Source organism: Tauraco erythrolophus, chromosome 14 (assembly GCF_009769465.1).
Source record: "Tauraco erythrolophus isolate bTauEry1 chromosome 14, bTauEry1.pri, whole genome shotgun sequence".
In the NCBI taxonomy this organism is placed as follows: Eukaryota; Metazoa; Chordata; class Aves; order Musophagiformes; family Musophagidae; genus Tauraco; species Tauraco erythrolophus.
The window spans coordinates 7,154,246-7,173,792 of NC_141478.1; the positions used below are offsets into that span (position 1 = coordinate 7,154,246).

The 19,547-nt window shown below is 45.9% G+C and overlaps 1 protein-coding gene across 1 annotated transcript; it reads left to right on the forward strand.

Moving 5' to 3' along the window:
- The first annotated feature begins 6,400 nt into the window (after positions 1 to 6,400).
- LOC147527843 (membrane protein FAM174B-like) lies at positions 6,401 to 15,494 on the forward strand. Its single transcript, XM_086620558.1, has 3 exons — positions 6,401 to 6,678; positions 15,075 to 15,206; positions 15,434 to 15,494. Exons 1-3 carry the CDS (start codon positions 6,401 to 6,403, stop codon positions 15,492 to 15,494), a joined length of 471 nt encoding a protein of 156 aa, XP_086476684.1.
- Positions 15,495 to 19,547: the final 4,053 nt, after the last annotated feature.

Sequence of the window (19,547 nt, forward strand, 5' to 3'; positions counted from 1 at the left end):
CTCTGCTTCTTATACCTGCGTAGGACTTTTCAGACATAAGTAAGCAGGTGTTGAGGGATGAGAAATGCTATTACAGCACACATATTTCCCCTTTGACCTGATCTGACTTATCCCTCATGCAACGACAAAATAAATGTCATGTCTGAGGGCGATGATAGTTGAGCTGGACCACAAGATAGTATAAGTAGGGGTTAAAATCCAATTGTGTTTTTCTTCACATCCAGGTCACTTGTAATTCTGGATGGAGTCTTGCTACTTGGCAGTCACTTTAACATCATCAATAAGCCTCCAAAGCCATTTGAGGCTGCAAGATTAGCAGCTACCATCCCAATGAGTTTATTTTATGCAGCTGAGATGAAGAAAAACAGTCTACGGACATAATCTGCAAATTATCTTTAAAAAAAAAAAAAAAAAGACTTGAATTATTTGTCAGCTTCCTTCAGGTTGCACTTCAGCAGCCAGCCAGGACGTACTGCATGAGTAGGCAACGAAACAGTGGGAGGCAAAGTCATAATCGGCTTTGGTGTTCTTTGATTATTGTTTTCAAACTAAACAAAGATTTGTGGTTTACTGGTGTCCTTCCTTTCCCTGTGTTTTTTTTCAGATTAATGTCGCTACACTGCGATGTTGTTTATATTAGTGATATTGCAGGAACCTATTCAAGAGATAATCTCTGCACCCCAGCTTAACGACTGCACCAACCTTTGTTTAAAAGAAATCCGCTGCTTATCGTAGACTTCAATTGCAAGCCTGTTGCGGCAGTAACCCTGGCTTTTAAGTGTCTGCAGAAAACCATAAATGCTTTACAGGGTTACAGGAATAACAGGCTGATATAATGTGCGAACTAGGAACGTGCAAAGGAGTCAGACTTGCCCAAGTGTTTCTGAAGCTACCGCTTGCTCTAGACCACTGGTCTTCCATTAGCAACAGGACTTCACCGCAGCGCTCAGACCACTCGTGACAGATGAGGCATTGCAGTTTTACTGCACTGCTGGGTGAGGTTAGCTATCGATAGTCGCTGGAAGAACGATGAATCACCGCAATTACCTTGTGCTCCCTTGTCTGACATTCAAGCTCAAAGAATCTCCAATGGAGACCTGGTTGCTCCTTGAATTTCTATCTCTGCTAGTAGCCTGGGTTTTTAGTTTTGAGACGTCAGAGGTGCGCTCATGTAGCACTGATCCCTTACATTGTTACACTTTATTTCCTTCCTTACTGGAACTCTGCTGTTTGTCTAGAAGCTGTATTACTTCTGCAGAAAATCCTTGGGAAGGTAGTTTGACTCATTTTGTATACATTTCATTTCTCGCACAGAAACACGTATGCGTTCCCACAAATCCAGCTTGCCTAAATCCAACGATTGAGCCAGCTTCAACTCCTTTGCTTATTTCTTCTCTGCACAATTTCTTGCAAATTCTCCCCTGTTCTGAGAGCTAAAAATACATCTGGGTGCTGCCTGGAGCCATCAGAGAGCACAAAGCAAAGGGCAGCCTGAGCTTCATGTGCATGAAGAGCAATGCATGAAGAGCCTTCCCCACAAATGGGGATGCTCTTGTAAGAGGCATCCATAAATACACAAATCTGCTATTCCCAAAAGCAACTGCATATAGAAACACTCTCACTTGTTCTATTTAGCCAGCCCCAGACTCTTCTACAGAAAGTGCAATTGCTGGTAGAGCTCAAACTCGTAATGGTACGGAATAGGTGCAAACTGGAAGAACAGCTCAGCAGGGAGAACAGCTACACCAACTGCCACCCCTGCAATCGGCAAAGCCTTCTCCTCAAGGTTCATGTTTGTATCAGGAAAGAAAAGCAAGCTGTCATCAGAAAGGAAACCAAATACTTTCTGCATTTTTCACCAACTGTGAATTCCCTCTCGACTTCTCAAAGTTCTGTTCTTCCACCAAAGCTCTCAGGAGTGCGAGCTTTCACATCAACCACTGCGAAGGGGGAGATGAAACCAAGATGTCGTTTCCTTGTTATCCAAGTGGGACATTTTGTCCTATATACACGGAAAATGTGACTTACTAGGTAAATCTAAACCCCACAAATTAGTTCAAATCCCCAAAAGACGACTATTCAGATAAAATGTTTATTACAGCAGGGCTGGTAAACTCCCCTTGCTCTTATTTATTACAGCTCTGTTCAGAACAAACCACATGATGTCATTGAAGAACAGAATTGCGAAATCCCGCATTCCAGACCAGGAACCAGGAATGATTCCCAAATTAGGCAAATGACATGTGAAATATCAGTAAAGCATCCACGAGGAAAAAAAATAAACCCACACACAAAACCCCAAATGAAAAAACCCTGAAGCCACATGAAACAAGTTATGTTCTCCAAACCCGTCATGTTAATCACTCTTCACCTCAACTACATTTATTGAAAAAGTCCTTGGTATCTTGAGAATATGAAGCTAGGATTGCAAAGTTAGTTTAAAATTCAGGAGCAATATGTACAAATTATTTATATAGCAACAATCTGCAAATATTTCCTTTGGATAGCACCATTTGACAGAGATTTTGAATGTCTTGCTTCCCCCCACAATGGCATTTTTAGGGGTGGGACTGTAAAAAAGCTTCCAAGCTCCCTCTGCTCCAACAGCCTATTTACTTGTTTGAATGTTAATATGAAGAGTGAGTACAATGTTATTCTGAAAGTTGAGCCTTTAAACAGCTGCAGGTTAAAAACCTGGAAGATCCTACTCCATGACCTTCGTTGAGATGAGAGCCCTTTCTTCCCTTCGTTACAATTTAGGGATTCCTTTCCAGTATGGCATTTCTTGAGGCTGGTTTAGCATTTTCACTCCTAGGGTAAGCTTCTCCTCTTCTGGCTCCAAAGGAAGTTAAGACAGCAAGGACAGCTGGATCAGTTTATGTCTTCTAAAGCTAGCTGTGATGCTGGGAAGTCCTCAGGAGATATACTACCTTCTGGGGCTTTATGCCTCATTCTCAAGCAAGTTCAGCCATTTTCCACTGGTTCAGCCTTTTTAACATACGAAGGGGAAGGGACTACACTAAATACCTTGTATAGCTCAGAAAAAAATGGATCAGAACTTAGATATTATTTTCTTAAGAATCAGTCACTTGAGATTTATATGGAACAGATGGGAACAAAGCCCAATCTGGTCTAATTAAAGAACAAAACCAAATCAAATCGTAATTGAGCAATTCCTCAGCATCCCGCACAACATGATGGAATATAATGTCCCACTGCACTGCAGAATGGAGATGCCATGGAATAAATCTAGGTCCTCCAGGCTCCAAGTACAATGTTTAAGTGCAGCCACAGAAGGCAGCAATCCTTTGCCAAAAGGAGCAGCAGAATTTCTGGGTGCTGCACACCCACCCCCCCCACATTGTCCATGTGAAGGGGACATTCTCTACGGTTCACTTGGTGAGCCACGGGACTAATGCTGCAGAGTGCCAACCAGCAGCTCTGCTCCATCTCCTCGCAGAAGGTCACAGACACCTCCAGGCACATGCTCAACTCCTCAGAGCAATGCAGAGTTTGATGGAAGGGTCACCCAAGCCAAGAGGAAGATTCCTCTTTCTTTCTGAGAGCTTCAGATGTGACTCCGAGCACCACTGACGTATAAACTCAGCAGTAGCCTCCTGAAATGCTCTGCATTTGGTCACGCCTGCGTTTCTTTGACATCTTCCAGCAGAAAAGACATTCAGGGCTCACGCAAGAGGTACACAGAGGTATGAATTATGGAACCTCCCCTACTCTGCAAGTTCCACTTGCAAACATAGTCAAGCCCCTACCTCTGCATGTGTCTAGACATGGCTAATCAGAAACTAATTGAATGCAAGGAATGCAATAAAAAGCATCCAAATCATTAACCACCATCGCAGAGAGGCTGGTTAAACCCAATTATGATCAGACCCAGATTACCAAGGGCAGAAGAGGGCATAAATAAGATCCTTAGAAGACAGGGGACAAACCAAGGGTACAAAAGGAATTAATTGCACTTTGCACATGGGCAGCGCCTGCCTTTTCTTCCTCCTGCTGTGCAGATTCTCGCCTGAGCACCAAAAATCCCAGCAGCATAAGCCTACTTCTTAAGGGGATCGGAAACAAGCCAGAAGGATCCTGAGCTTTAGCATTTCTCAACTGTTTGGAATATGTTTGACACCACGCATACTGGTACAATTGCACCTTGTCAAATAGAGGAGCTCTGTAGTGACAATAAATATTAATTCCCTCTGCTAGCTTTCAGCCTAAATCGTAGTAGATTGAAATATCTGCCACAGGAACATCAAAAAAAGCCAAAGTAGCAATAAAAGTCAAACAAAAGTGCCAGATCCAGCATTTACCACTGCCCGGTTTGTGTTAGTCAAGTAACAGATGTTTCAGGCTGTGCATTTCAGAGGAAATTACACTGATATGCTCATACAACACAGCCAATCCTGTTGCAAATTAGCAGAATATTTATTTCAGGAATAAGTCTGGCTCTATTAAAAAAGAGACGTGAAACAAAATGACTTGGTTTACAAAGCCTACAGTGCCCCTCTGCCAGTCCAGCACCACAGCAGCAATGCTGAGATAAGATCGAAGACGGTCGCAGGAAAATTGTAGGTCCAGCAACGTCTGTTTTTCGTGCTCAAGAAGGAATTTTGTGCTGCCCACCCACCCTGCGTCACCCCACGGCAAAGCCGGCAGTGCTTGACTCTGAACAAGCTTAGCAGGACGTTTTGCCATTCATCTCTCCTTGCCCAAGGAACACCAAAGGAACGGACATAAGGATCAGTGTGGGACATCATCTGGTGTTTACCCATCACTCCTGTGTAATGGCTGAGCACTTAAGGAGTGGATTCACACCCGGGATTCCCACACAGCGATTGTGAATATTAGTTTTTGAGGGTGAAGAGTGTCTTTGACTGGGTAGGTGCCCAGTGCATGGCACTGTGGAGCTCTGATTTCACACAGACAATTAAAGGCGAATGGTAGATGTGGATTTGGACCCTAAGCTCAGTGACCAGCCGGAGGTGGTTCTCTCTTTGGAAGCCTCTATACCTCTCACCTCATCCTGCGGACGGAGAAGCACTGCACTGCAACAGGCATGGCAGGGTACGACCAAGTGAAATCTGATAGAGGCTGAGCAGCAGCTGGCAAACATCTCAGAACAGGCAGGGCCAACAGCAGGGTCAGTGTTTACAAATAATAAATCATGTGAGCAGCGCTCACACCAATGTTTGGGAAAGAGTCTGCATCACCAATTTGACCTCCTGCTCAGCTGGACTTTTATTTTTCGTCTTCTTTTTTTTTTTTTTTTTTGAACAGAAATAAACTGAGGCCCCATGTTGGAAACCAGGAAACTACACAAAATTAAGCAATGAAATAAAGCTGGAACAATGACCAATTCAGACAGTCTCCAGGGCCTTCTGCACATCGTCCATGTCAAAATCTCCTCATCCCAATGAACTTCCTGCAAAAAACACAGGATGCTTTTATTACCAAGTGGGTGGCATTTGACACAGCATCCCAATTGGCTGGGAAAGTCAATGAACCACACACTATTTCACCGCCACCTTTCCTACAGGACCCTGCCAGCAGGAATACGTCTCTGTAATCTTTTCCACAGTTTAGTCACGCGTTCCTATAGATCATACCCCGCCGTGCCAACCCTGAAGTATAGAGTTTGATAGGAAGGAAATCAGCTCTCTCTTCTTTCCCCCCTTCTCTGTTTCACTTCATTTTGCTGGCAACATGCCCCTCTCCCCAGACGCAAATATTTTGCAGCGGCGAAGCTCACGCTAATATAAAACACGGAGAGCAAAACTAAGTTATATGTTTGCAGTGTCGCAGCACGGGCTCCCCGCTCCCCTATTTATTCTCCTTGTCTGGCTTAGTTGATGGCGGTGTTCACACGCTCAGCACACCCGGGATGGTTTGCAGAACTGCGGCCATGATTTCCACGAGCCTCAAGATTTTAAAGATGTGAAATATCGGTAAATAAATTAAGCTGGAAGCAAAGCCTAGGTGACCAGTGGGATAGCAAAAACCAGTAAATCTCATGTAGAAATTCTTTATTTTAGCAGCTACGCCATGCTGAACAGGCAGCACAGGGAGTCCTGTACCACGTTTGATGGCAGTTTGAACCCTGCGCTGGCATCACTTCACATCTGGGCAGATGTTGCGGGTTGTAATTAAAAGCGGTCGTTACCGGCGAGGAAGCGGCGTTGGCACCGGGGGCAGCGGCGCTCTGAGGGACCCGCTGGGCCTGGGGGGACCGGCCGGGCGGAGGCGCTGAAAACCGCAGCCCCGGCCGCCCCCGACCGCCAAGCCCGGGCCCTGGCGGCGGGAGGCGGCGCCTCTCGGGGGGGCGGGCCGGGCCGGGCCGGCCGGCGCTGCCTTCCGGGCCTCGGCGCGGCGGCGGCCGGAGCCGGGCAGGATGCGCTCCGCCGCCTCGCTGCTGCTGCTCTCGGCCTGCCTGCTGCCACCGCTGCTGCTGCCGGCCGCGCCCGGTGCCCGCGGCAGCCAGGAGCCGCCGGCGGTGAACGGCAGCCGCCTGTCCGCCGAGCCGGCCGGCGCGCCCGGCAACCACAGCGGGGCCCAGCTCAGCCCCGTGCCCGCGCTGCTCCGCGACCTCTCCGCGCTGAAGGCCGCCGTCATCGGGGCCTGCGCCCTCACGGCCGCCCTCATCGCCTGCCTCCTGCTCCGCGTCTTCAGGTAGGGCCCGGCCGCCGTGGGCTGACGGGCCGCGGCCTCCGCCCGCGCCGCGGGGCTCCCCTTGCCCCGGCCTTGGGGCGGGGGACAGGCCGGCGTCGGGCGGGCTCCGGCCGGCGGGAGATGGTGAGCCCCGTCGGCGGCGCGGCCTCCCGGGGTTTCCCTGGCGCGGTGGGAAGCCCAGGCGGTGCTGAGTTCTTCGCCCGTTAATAATCTCTTTAAAGCCTGACTTCCCGCACAGCGTGTGTACCGGGGAGCTACCGGGGAGTTGCAGGGGTACTGCCGGCCTCAAAAATCTGCGTTTTCCTCTGCTTCTGCGGAAAAACAAGGCAGGACTTGGGTTTGAAGTGGCTTTTTTCAGGTGTGGGGCACAGCGGTCCCAGCTCTGGGGAGTGGGAATGGCTGGGGACTGGAGTGGGCACAACCCGAAACACGTGGAACTGTCTGAACGCGCAAAAATACGTGGGGCTTTTTGCTGTGAGGGCAACGGGTCGCTGGGGTAGGTGGCCCGGGGAGGTGGCGGGTCTCGGTCCGCAGAGATGCTCAAAGCCTAGCTGGACAGCTGCTCCGGGTGGTCCTGCTTGATCTGGAGAGGCCCTGTCCAGCCTCAGCCATGTGCGTTGTGTGCACCCACGGGATAACGCAGATGCCACCTCTGTCGTGGCTCATGCTGGGTAAAAAGGACAAATCTTCCTTTTTCCTTTTAATGAAGCTTAAGCAGATAGGCTTGAGGAGGTCCAGCATGGCAAAAGAAGTTAGTTTAGACCACAGCCCTGATCTGACGGAACTGTGATGTGTAACCAAACTCCCCAGTGTTTTGGTCGGGTGGATTGCTGATGCGTGCAAGCTCCTGCTTCCAGCACAGGAGGGAAGACACTCCTGATCGCTCACAGAGCTGGAGGAAGTGCTGGTGAGCAGCAGGAAGCCTGGCAGAGGTTTGCATCTGCTTGGTGCTTGCATCTCATCCATTAGTGTGGCATAACCGGTGCGGGCCGGTTCATGCACTGCCTGTCACGCTGCTGATGTTGGTTGGTGCTGGCATGTGCTTGAGTTACCCAGGCAGCCCTTGAAACTCATGTAATGCCTCTTGCTGTGAGGGACACGAGCAAATTAAACTCATTCCCTTGAGAAAGCCACTCTTCCCCTTGACTTGTTGCCGGAGCAGAAGAAAAGCAAATACTAAAGCTCCATTTGGCACTGTTAATTATTATTTATCTCAGGGTAGCGGTGAGAGTCCCCATGGTAGAGGCTGTCCCTGTCTCGTGCAGTCTGCAAGTAAAAAGTTGTTGCCTGTTTGTGCCCAGTTTTGCCAGGATGATTGCAAACTTTCACTAATTAACAGTCATCTAACTTCTTGGTAGAGGCAGCAGGGAGGAGCTGAGAGAGCGGAGCAGCTGGCACTCGGTGGCAGGGAGGAGGTGTGCGCCACGTCTCAGGTGACGGAGCAGTTGAACAAGTAGAGTTGGCAAATTCTTCCGTGTTCTGTCTTCAGGTGACTCCTTTGTATTTACGTGATGGCTGCAGCAGAATGCTCTGCTTCTCCTGCTTCTGAATTAATTCCGTGTAGGAAGGGCAGTGTTCACAACAGTAGTACTATAAAGTGTGGTCTTAGAAACCAAAATGCTAAGAGCTGGTGTTTTCTAAAGAAATTGGCATTTAACTAAATACTTCTTATGTGTTGCAGCAGCTGGTGAAAGACAATGGAAATAAATTTGCTTATTAAAGTGAGGTGGCTCAGGAGAACTCAGTAAAATATTGAAGATTTTTTTTTAATCAATATAACCACTTTGCAGCTGTATAAAGTTGTCATGGACAAACAGCAGAATTGGTAGTAGGTATGTGAGCTAGAATTAGGAAGTGTATAACTAAGTGCAGAATGAAAAGCTCAGGTTTCTACTTCTAGTTCTCTCTGATCTTGGAGAGCTTATTTCCTCTGCCTCAGTTTCTTCTGGATATGAAGTGAGACCTTGTGTCAAGGAAACCTGGCATAAGGCTGAACATTTCTAGCCAAAGAAAGCAAACCGGTAGCCTTTAAAGGCTTTTCCTTATACTGTATTCAGCAAAACCAGGTCCAGGTTAAAGTCACCTTGGGAATGATGGATTAATTCTCTCATGCCAAAGTCGTCGTTGTGCAACTGATCAGAGTTAATGGAGCATTAAAGATACGTAAAAAAAAAAAAAATTCCCTCTGAGTTCTCTCATATATCTTTAATAGTACCTGCAAGGAAAATGGAAAATGAAGCTTTCGGCTTCTGAGTATGTTTCTTTATCTGACAGAGCACTTGTTTGTAAACAGTTATCCCAGCTGCAAATGAGACAAGAATACCAACAGGTATGTTTGTAGAGTGTCACACTTGTAGCTGACAACATAGATCGGAGGAGATTCTGTTGCAGAAGAGATAAGGGATTTACCCTCCATAAATGTAAAGCTTTTCTCCATCAGAATAAGAGCTTTGTTCATACTTAGACAAAAACATTGCAATTTTTTTTGAAGTGTCACGGATTCCTATTAAAGAGATTTTGCTGAAATCCAGTCTTTGATTAAACCTTTGCTGTGAAATTGCTCTGGGTTGCTGGAAGTAAATTATCCTTTTAGATATGGGTTGTAGAGATGAAATGAACTAGTGAGCAGCCAGATATTCTTGTCACAGGCATCGGATTTATTTTTTTAATACATTTTATTTTTTATACGTCTCATTTTTATATATTTTTATCTATATATTATTTTCCTTTTTTTTTGTTCAAGCAGGGATGGATATATTTCTCCAGCTTTCAAGCTCTGTTTTTAAGAAAGCTCTGAGATTTCTGTTCATTCCTTTTGGGAACGTTATGCTCTGAATCCATCGTCTGGTCCTGTGATTCAGAACGTGGTATCACCCAAAGTGATCTGAATTTCCTTTGTGGCTACTAGGGTCCAGGAAGGCCAGCCAAGATTTTGCTACTTGTCTGTGTGTGTCAAGGCCTAATTTGCTATAGCGAGTTTTTTTTGGCCAGCTCAGTTCTGGGCTTGCTTTCTTTGCTGTGCCCTTGGACACTGCATGCTCCCAAACCAAAGCTGTTTCCACAGCAGACGAAATTTTGTGTTACTCTCTAGTAGAGAGTTGGGGAAGTTGCGTTACTACGGAACACAATGTCTTGCAACAGCTTATGAACAGTTCATGTGGCTGAATTCACTCTTTGATCTGTGTTTTTGGTTTTTGCCTTTCTACACCCCATATTCTGCCCTATTTCTCTCTCCTGGTGCAGCTCAGTTCATTTCATTGCAATAAGTTCTTGGAATGAGCTTCGAGGAAACATAATTTTTCAGATGTGGCTATCTGTACTGGTAGACCATATGCGTTCTATGGAAACTGGATAGGTTCCTTCTGTTCAAATGGGCCAGCTGAAAGCAACCCAAAGCTTTAGATGTGGAAAACTGTGGTGCTATCAGTGTTTGCTACATGTCTTGACCTGTCCTTGAATGAACAGAATGCGGGCTGGAAAAGGCTGCTATTTACCTAGATTTTTAGAGAGAAGCTACCTGCTCGTTTTGGAACTCATTGCTTGGTTACATTGCTTGTTCAATTCTGGTTTCTTCCTGAAATACCACTTTAAGCTTAGTTTTCCAGTAATTGCAAAACTGATATAAATTACTGAGATTGAGGAGAGAGGTTCAAGCATACGATCGTAGGATACAAGACCCATTGTTTTGTGAGCTGGGGAATTGCTCTGGGCCATCCAAGGCTTAACCCCAGAGAGTATAACTGATTTAAAATTAATTGTATTATAACCAGTTAGAGTACTCCAGCAAAGACAAGACCTCTGCCAGGAAAGGGAAAGAAAAACTCAGCATTAAAGTGACCTTAAATGGAGAAGGAAAAATACCCAACAAGACAACCAACTCCAAAACATATATTCATGATCCACACTTAAAGCTGCATTTAAGCGGCATGTAGTTTAGTTGGGGCCACAAAGAATGATGAACGGGACACTTGTCCTGGGTCTCAGAGGTCCTGTCTTTGGGAAGACTGGATTGTCTTGATGTGAGCCTTGCAGTAAATTGGCAGAAGGAAGGGAGAAGGGATTGCCGTCTCATACTGTCTTGGGCTCTTTACAGCTCTGATGTGAACAGTCACCACAGAGAATGAATGCTGCTTCTTGGTTTGGATTCACTGCCTTGAAGGGTTTGGGTAGATCATAAAAGTTTCTATAGCTCTCCCCTATAAAACAAGGATAATTCTCCAGCACATCTCAGATGTTAGTGGTCTGAATGTGCTGTAATGTTTGGAAGTGCATGCTGGCACTGGTACTGACCGCCAGATGTGAGTGGCTATATTTTAATTACTTACAGACATCACTGCTTCATTGAACCACAACAATATCCCATTTAGGTGTTCCTGAAGTTGTTCCCAGTAGCGGGCTCTGATCCATCCCTCCTATTAGCAGTGCAGTTAAACAAGGGCATGCTTCTGCTCTTTGTGGCTGTGTATATTCCATATTAAGGTCTTGATTGTCAGAAAACAGAGCACCTTCAGTTTGCTACAGCAAAATGTATATCCAGAAAACATGTGAGGACTTAGCTTCATGGTTTAACTTTATTGTATGCAGGACTATCCAGAGAGCAGAGGTACCCAGACAGGTCAACAGTAATGAAATATCGCTGATCTAATTCATCAGCTGGTAATAAACCTGGAGTTCCCCCAGGTTTATATTTCAATATTTTTTTTTAACTGCTAAGGGAGCCCATTGGCAGCAAATAAACTGGTCCCAATTCCTGGTCCACATTGGTGCAGGTCTAGGAGGAAGGTCATAGGTGGCTTAATTGGACTTCCAGTAATCACTCTGCTAAGAAGGGACAGAGGGTTTTTTTTGTTTTTTTTTTTTTTTCTCTCCAGGGAATGGTTCCCTCTCTCTGCGCCTCTTGGCAGGAAGTGTTAATGCTAGATTAGAAATGCAGAGACCTTCCTCTGGGTCAAGACAAGTGTTATCTTTGAATATCAGGGTTGTTGACTAAAATAGACTAGAGGCGTAAATAATATAATGAACCAGTGAGTTGACTTGGGCCTTCACTCTGCCACATGATGCCTCAGAAAGGAGCATGAAGTGCTGCGTGTGACTGGAGCGTGATCGAAATAGCCCCCGGTCAAAAAATACAGAGGCACAAAGTCAGGGTTCTGTTGCAGCCCACCTCTGTGTGTCCTTCCCCCGTGCGCGGCAGGGTGGAGGGAGTCAATCTGATTTCTGACGGACCTGGTGCTGGCGTGGTGCGCGATGCCGGAGGCGTTGGAGCCCAAGGGCAGTACTAGTTTGCGAACGTTGCTGTGCCTGGACAGCTCAGGAGGAACTGGAAACAGGCCCCTACGTCGCACCAAAAACGTTATTCTTTGTCTTCTCCCAGTTAAGCGCCATGCTCGCTGTGCCTGCCTGCTGTCAACACCAGTGATTTGGTTTTGGTGGGAGCAGCACTAGGTCTAAAGTGAAAGGTTAACACTCTTGGCTGCGGTTAACTTTTTTTTCCCTCCCCTCCTCATGATGATTCAGTGCAAGACCTGTAGCATCCCCTTCTAATTACAAGGGGTGGCTGTAGTCAGACAGCAGAAGCAATGTGATATTTTAGGTGGAAGATAGTTTTCTGCACCGAAATATCCAGTAGTGCTTCTACCCTGGCTAAACCACTTGGAGAGTGTTTCAGCTTATCGTTATGCAAGGGCATACTCTGACCACAGCTTCCAGCACACTTCTTGTTTGCTTTAAAAAAGCCTACATGGAATGAACGTGGCTGGAAAGGAGATCCTGTCTTTGCCCGTGAGGGCTAACGTGTCTTGATCTTATCCAGGAGGTCTCCAAAGTTCATGAAACATTTGTATTCTGTAGTTCCTGCCCTGTGCTACTCCGCGGACTCTGCTGTGTCTGCAAACAAAAGATGCTGCCTGGTCCCACCCGCTGGGTAAAGTGCTTTTTCCTTTTGCTTTGTCCTCACTGATGATTACAGGAATCCTACTGAGGTTCGGGAGTTTTGATGTGCAACGGTTTCCTGATAGGCAGGTTTATTCTGCCTGCGTGTAGGGACACTCCCAAGGCTTTCTTTTAAAGTTAGCTTGAGTAATTCTGGTATTTATCAAGCCTAGGGGAGTTGTTCAAGTGAGCAAGTGTGAGAAAACAGACCACTGAAAAGTGCAGATTAATGACAATTAGCTAGGTAATCTGGTGTAGAATTAGTTCTAAGAGGAAGAAGAGGCAAGCAAAGACCCTTTTGCCTTGCCAGTGGCAAACAACTGACTAGCAGCTTAGCCAAAAACCAGCAGCACACTGAGCTTCCTCCCTTTTCTAAATGAGCACTGTGGTTAAGTGAGGGTTGTGGAGAATTAATAGATGACTGTGCAGCAAGTCCTGCTCCAGGTCCTCTTTAAAGTGTAGCTCAAATAGGCTAATTAATGGCTGGAGGCTAAAGGGTTCCAGTTTTCCATTTCTAGAAATACCTATTCTGCATTAATTGCTTCAGACACTAATATTAACTGTTGTAAGATGAACACTGTAGAATAAGTTATGTTTTCTAATGGAAGGAACGAGAGAGGATGTCTCTCAATTAAAGTGGGTCTGATACGCAGGTAAGGTCTTAGATGAGTGAATCTATAGAAATTCCCTGCGGACTGTACGTGTAAGACAGAGTGGTAAGGCTGTGTTTGGTTTGTTCTGACAGGTAGACATGGGTTAGTTTTAGTCTGTTTGGGCTTCACAGCATGAGTAAATGTTTCTTGTAAAAGCAGAGCATTACTTGTAAGATGAGACCTCCCTGCATCACTTTGCTGCTAGGTCTTGGCTGAGAAGCAGAATAATGGAGAAGTGTTTTCAAAAGGATTTTCAAGTGTTTGGGTTAAGAGTCCTACTGTATTGGATATAAAATTGCTTGTTTCAACAACAGTGGTAATAGAACAAACCACCCTGTGCTCTACGTGACACAGCAGCACAGATTGCTATAAAGATTAGACAACAGGAGACGACTTTCTTCCCACTTCTGATACAACCTTAGCCTTCAGAACAGGGAGGAAATACAAACTGCTCCATCCCAAGGGCTGGGACCTGTTTGTTCAGCCTTGGACTACTGGCCACAAGCAATGCTAGGCAGAGGCACTGAGACTTCCACATCAGAGCTGTTCACCGATTGAAGTTTCCTTTTCTTGAAGCCTGGAAGGGACGGTGTTGGTGGAGATGCAAATGCAGGGCTTGAGTCTCAGTCTCTCTGTAATGCTCTCACCTCGATCCTTGCTGCCGTGTAACTCTTTAAAAGGTGTCTGTTCTTGATGCAAAAATGGTAATGTTGAATCTGGCACGTCTTGTGTGACGTGCTGGGGCAAGTCTTCTTGACGGTGAAAGTGTACTCATGGCATGCTGTCTGCTCGAAGTGGTAGCTGTGATTACCAAAAATTAGAGGCTGCTTGCTTGTACCTGCACCAGCTCCCTTTTCATGCTTGACAGTTGCCAGTTTTGTTTTATAAAAGGTGCAGGGGAAAATTTTGGCAGTTTCTTAACCAAAACCATCCACTTTTCTCCCCGAAGGCTAGCTGTACACATCAGCACCTTCTTTAATGTGTGATCACCAAACTGGATTCATGCATGAGCAGTGTGACCCTCCTAATATGCATGAAAGGAGTAGGTGAAGTAAAAAGGACCTGCACAATTCAGGCTAGAGGCAGAGAATTAGTTGAAAAGCCGTGCACCAAGTGTTTGTTAATTGAGAGTAAGTACGAGAAAATGGATCTCCAAACCATGGGACATGCAGGCGCTTGAGCATCTCTATCTCAAAAGGAAAGTAAGACTGATGTCTGTAGGAGGAGATGTGGTAGGTACAGCCAGCTTTGAATGATGGTTGATTATTTTTCGTAGCGCTGAAGCGGCACAGAACATCAAACTTTTCAGGCAAGGCTCAAGGTTGTTGCTCTGGGAGTCCTGAGCTTGGCCTGACAGCAAGAAAAGAGAGCAGGCTGTTTGTACCCAAACATCACCACCCCTTTGCTGCCTAGAACATTCCCTTGTTTCAGCAGGGCTTAACCTGGGCTTTCTCATCTAAACATGTTCGCTAAACCATTGGCTGCTTCTGCTGATTAAGCCCACATCTCACTTACTGAGCGTGGCAGCAGGAGGACGCAGTGGGCTGCCAGAGGATCTCTGGTTTGTCAGCAGCTGAAAGACTGAGGTTGATCTGGGTTGCAGTTGATGAGAAACTGTGCTCTATGCTGATGGGCACAAATGGTGGCCTTGGAAAGGCAGCGGGAGGGGGACACAGGCTGGCTCCACAGCCTTCATGTCTGGGGAGGTCTGAATCAAACAGGGCAGCAATTCAGTGTTGGTGGGAACAGCTTCAGCCTCTCCAAGGAATACTGTATAAAGATGACACTTCCCTCCCCACTTCTGTGTTTCAGGTCTGGCAAGAGGATTAAGAAGACCAGGAGGTATGACATAATCACCACTCCAGCCGAGCGGGTAGAAATGGCTCCTCTGAATGAAGAAGATGATGAGGATGAAGACTCAACAGTGTTTGATGTGAAATACAGGTACTGCTGCGAGCCTGTCTGGTTAAGCTTACTCACTGAGCTCTTATTAGGGAAGACAGCTTTTTTTTTCCTCTACTGGCCCAGCTTGGCAGGGATGAGGCAGTCACAGTCTGTCTTTCACTTGTCCCAAGCATTATTGCTCTCCTTTACCGTCCTTCTGCCTGGTTTCTCAGCACACGTTGCTTTCTACTCTCCTGCTCTTGTAATAACTACACCGCTACCCCTAGGCTGTCTGCCCTCCTCTTTGCTCTGCAGAGCAGCACAACGGGATACACGTGCCCCAAATAGCTAACGAGGTTTAACAGACTGAACTTCCCCTCTCGGGCTGCTGTTGGCAGTCGTTCCTGTGTGCTCTCAGTGCCTGCGCACTGGATGGAGGGCTGTGGATCAAAGGCTGCTTTCCCAGGCACTGCCGTTGCCGTGAGCCTGGGAGGATGGCGAATGTCCGCTGACTTCTGAGTTTGTACTATGCTCTCATGTTGTTCTGTGACAAAGAGAGGACTGTTGTCCCTCACTGATGTTGTTAGTGGTTATCCCTTAGCAACAAACTTTCCTTAAATGTGTTTGTCTTTTTGAGATAGAAGCAGTGTGACAACCCAAAACTTCTGGTGCCTATTCTGGGCTTGGGATTTATAGCAACCACTCAGCACATGAAGATGATGCACATTGATTTATGGCATCAGGGTATCTGCATCTCTTATTTTTATTTGCATCAAGCCATCCATGGCATTCGAGTTGCATTCTCATCCAAATAAGGCCTACTCTAAAATCTGTCTCACTTTGGCTGAAATAAGCTCTCCTAATTATAAAAACATGGATCTTGACAACTCCTAACTGGAGATTTTACAGACTTTACTCATGTTGCCCGTCTCCTAACTTTGGAAAGGGGGAACAACACATTTGCTCTAAGCACACGTGTGCCAGCAGCTAAAAACACACACCACCACACGTTCTGCTGGTCGTTTTCAAAATAACTGCCTATGAAAGTCAAGCAATAGTTGGAAGCCATGAAACAATGAAGGGTGTGAATCGTGCCATTATGTGCAAATAATTAGTTCTTGAATTAGAAGACTCTTGCCAGTCCTTGCCTGACTGTTGCCATTCTCTGTGGCTGGCCTGTGTTTGCTCTAATAATGTCAGCTTGTGCAGTTTTTACTTTGGGACCGAGCTTTGTTAAACCCAGAGTGCAGAGGTGTGTCTTGTCATGGCTGAGTGCTGCCTCTCATCGTCTTAACTTGAGTACTTTTGGTAGCAGCATCAGAGGGGTTTTCCAAAAAGTAAGAATGTATGTTTCTTAGTCATGGCAGCACTTCAGGATAAGATATCTAGTAGTAAAATATTAGATGAACAAAGAAGAGAGCTTACTGGAAACCGTCTGACTCATGAGAGCCATGGTTGTGTTACCTGACATTGCTTCCCTGGAGCACACACTGTGCTGATGCTTTCACGAAAGTTCCTCGGTCTTTGTGGGTTCCTTAGCAGTACAAATGGCTCTTCACCTTGTGTGATGCTCTGCTCGGAGGCTGTAGGGGCTTTTGGTTCTTAGTCAACCAGTTCTCTTTTCAGCTGTGGGAATTCTTCCTTTCTGCCACGATGCAACAGCTATTAAATTCCACGTTTTCTGAAGTCCTTGCTGTTTCAGACAAACATTTTTCAGCTCAAACAGAACTACTTCAGTTTAGAAGCAGAGATCATCTTACAGACAACCCTATAGTAGAACTGATTTTGGGAAAGCTTTGAGCATATATTTGCTGTAAAAGGTGTCAAGGTCTCTAGTTCCTTTGTGTGGCTCAAAGACTGCATCCCCAAACAGTTCCTGTCTCCTGTCACCAGTAAAGACACTTCTTTGTAAATTTGAATTGCTGAGTTTGACCATTGACATCCCCATCCTAGTGCTGCAGGAAGGGCATCTCAGAGGTGCCCGTAGTAAGTCAGTAATCTAACTGCTACCAGGCCTTCTGTTGGGGTTCCCTCCTCAGCACCCCACCTCCCCCCCAAAAAAAATTGGCATTCAGGACATTGTTGTCTTGTGCCATCTAGGGTTTCCTTTGGTTTTTGCAGCTGGCTGCAGATTCCAGGAAGACGAGGCAAGGAGAGGTAACTTTATCCCTCTCTGTGTTTACTGGGAGTTGCAAATACATGCACGTAGCTGCACAACCAGAGAGAGAGGTATCTGTGCTACCAAGTCTTGGTGAGGGGATTTGACCAGGTGCTGCTTTGGTGACTGTACCATTACTGGGAATGCTTCCAGAGAAGCTAAACCTCAGGTAGCCCCATGCTGCAGCATGATCCACTGGTGCGTTGCCATGGCTGACAAGAATCATTATTCTGGTAGCCTTAATTCTTTGTTTCTTTGCAACACGCTGATGTTGAAAGATATGCCTAGGGCTGGACTGCCCGTTGTTCGGCGTTGTAACATACCCACTGCCATATCTACACCAGAAACCAACTTTCTGTATCTGTTTAAACCTAGAATTTTCAAAGTCTCCCTGACTCCTGGATATCACATGAAATTAGCTGGCATCTTTTGTCCTGTTCATTTTCGATTGAAAGGCTGTAACACTAAGGGGAAAATGGTCCATTCTCCATAAAGTCGTGATTTTCAGGGTGTTTGCTTGGTGCTTTCCACTAGAAAGGCACCAAAAATAATTTTAAAATACTGGCTTCTGAGAAAACACGGGAACGGTGTGGAAAGAGAATCGGTTTTGCAAAGAGCAATGCAGTAGGGACATGTTGGCTGTGATGGACTGTAAACATTTTTCAATTCAAGTGTTACTTACACGTACTGTAAGACAGTCCTGTGCTTTCACATATCTAGAGTTACTACCAGCATGGCAGTAGGGAAAAATCTGAAGAGCTGGCCTGGAGTGCCATGACATCAGGTACCTCCTGTGTGTGATACTAAGTACATTACCCCAGTATTAACCTACTCTGACTGATGTGTACGTCATAGGTAGAGTCTTGTTTTGGGTTTGTAGCGTAACTCTTTGCTACTCTTTGCTGAGGATGATGTGGGTAGGCTCTGGGCTAGTTTGTTTGAGGTCCCCTCCCATTGTTGAAAGATCTGTACTGGCACTTGCATCTGTGTTTGGGGGAGTAATTGAGATTCTGTGCTGTCTCCCCCACATAATGCAAACAGCATTCTTAATTAAAAGGCAGTTGATTTCTTGATGTCTAGTAGCAGCAGGGGAGAAGCGACATATACCTCTCCAATTGTTCTCATGCAGTTAATTTCCTTTCCTTTAGTGGTTTTTCCTTGTGTGTATTTGTTTCCAGTCTTACATGAGGCATCAAAGAAGAGCAGACAGTGTAAATTGGGCTATTGGATGAAGGTTGTTACTTTTAGGTTTTTAATTTAGTTTTTTTTTTTTCAGGAGACTTTAAGGTTTTGGGCTCCTGGTAGATCCCACTTCCCCCTTCCCTTGGGCTGCGGAGCAGTGAGAGATAACCACTTTCCTCCCGTAAAGTAGACTAATGAGACCACTTCAAAATCTTAACTAAACACAGTCCTTTCCATGGATGTGAAAGCCACCCACTGCCTGCCTCGGAGAAATGCAGAAGTGTGCGTGTGCTGGATTAGATACCCCTTCTGCGATCTCATTTCAGTGGCTGGGAAGCAGTTCTGTCCGTGGCCTCTCTAATCCTGCAAGCACAATTTCTGTGTGACGAGAGCTGAAAGTGTAAATCAAAGATTGTCACAGAGCAGAGATGCCAAATCACTTAAGCGTTAACATTTCCTTGAAAAGCTTCATGGAAACCATTTTTTTTTAACATGGAGGATGGCTTTCTGTATGTGTTTGCTCTGGTATTGAAAGAGGCGTTTGCATAAGAAGTTCAGGAATTGCTCTGAAATTATCATAGAGCTACACAAAGAAAGGAAACTGAACACGGAATGTTTCTTGATCACCAGTTCAATCTGTGCTGCTGAAGGCCAAAAAGTATCCCTGTCCAATTGATTTTTGGATGATATGAACTGTGTTGGTCATCATTTTCCAGATGTCAGGTATTTTTTCATGTTTTATGATGGGATTACGCTTGCTGCGCATCTTGGAAAATGAGTTAGTGGAAAGCTAAATTGCATCCTCCAAGTGTGCTCTTTCTCATCCCACCAATAGATCTTGATTTTAAGATTCCACTCTCCTCTCTGCTCCCTTAGCACTTTATTTCAAGAAGGCAAGGGAAAGTTGCGCGGGTTCCATGATCTTGTACTCGATGGGGCTAAGCCATTGATTCATCAGACAGTTGGTACTGGGTGACACTTAAGAAGAAAGGAGCGAAGTAAAGCAGGTTACAAGGAGATGTCCCCGACATACTGGTGTTAGTGTCCATCCCCCATCACAA

What these genes read in the sequence shown, in the direction of transcription:
- LOC147527843 (XM_086620558.1), top strand. Translation starts at nt 6,401, where the DNA reads ATGCGCTCCGCCGCCTCGCTGCTGCTGCTCTCGGCCTGCCTGCTGCCA. An exon ending in CTCCTGCTCCGCGTCTTCAG is followed by an intron (nt 6,679 to 15,074) that starts GTAGGGCCCGGC and finishes TCTGTGTTTCAG; the next exon opens with GTCTGGCAAGAGGATTAAGA. An exon ending in GTGTTTGATGTGAAATACAG is followed by an intron (nt 15,207 to 15,433) that starts GTACTGCTGCGA and finishes CGCTACCCCTAG; the next exon opens with GCTGTCTGCCCTCCTCTTTG.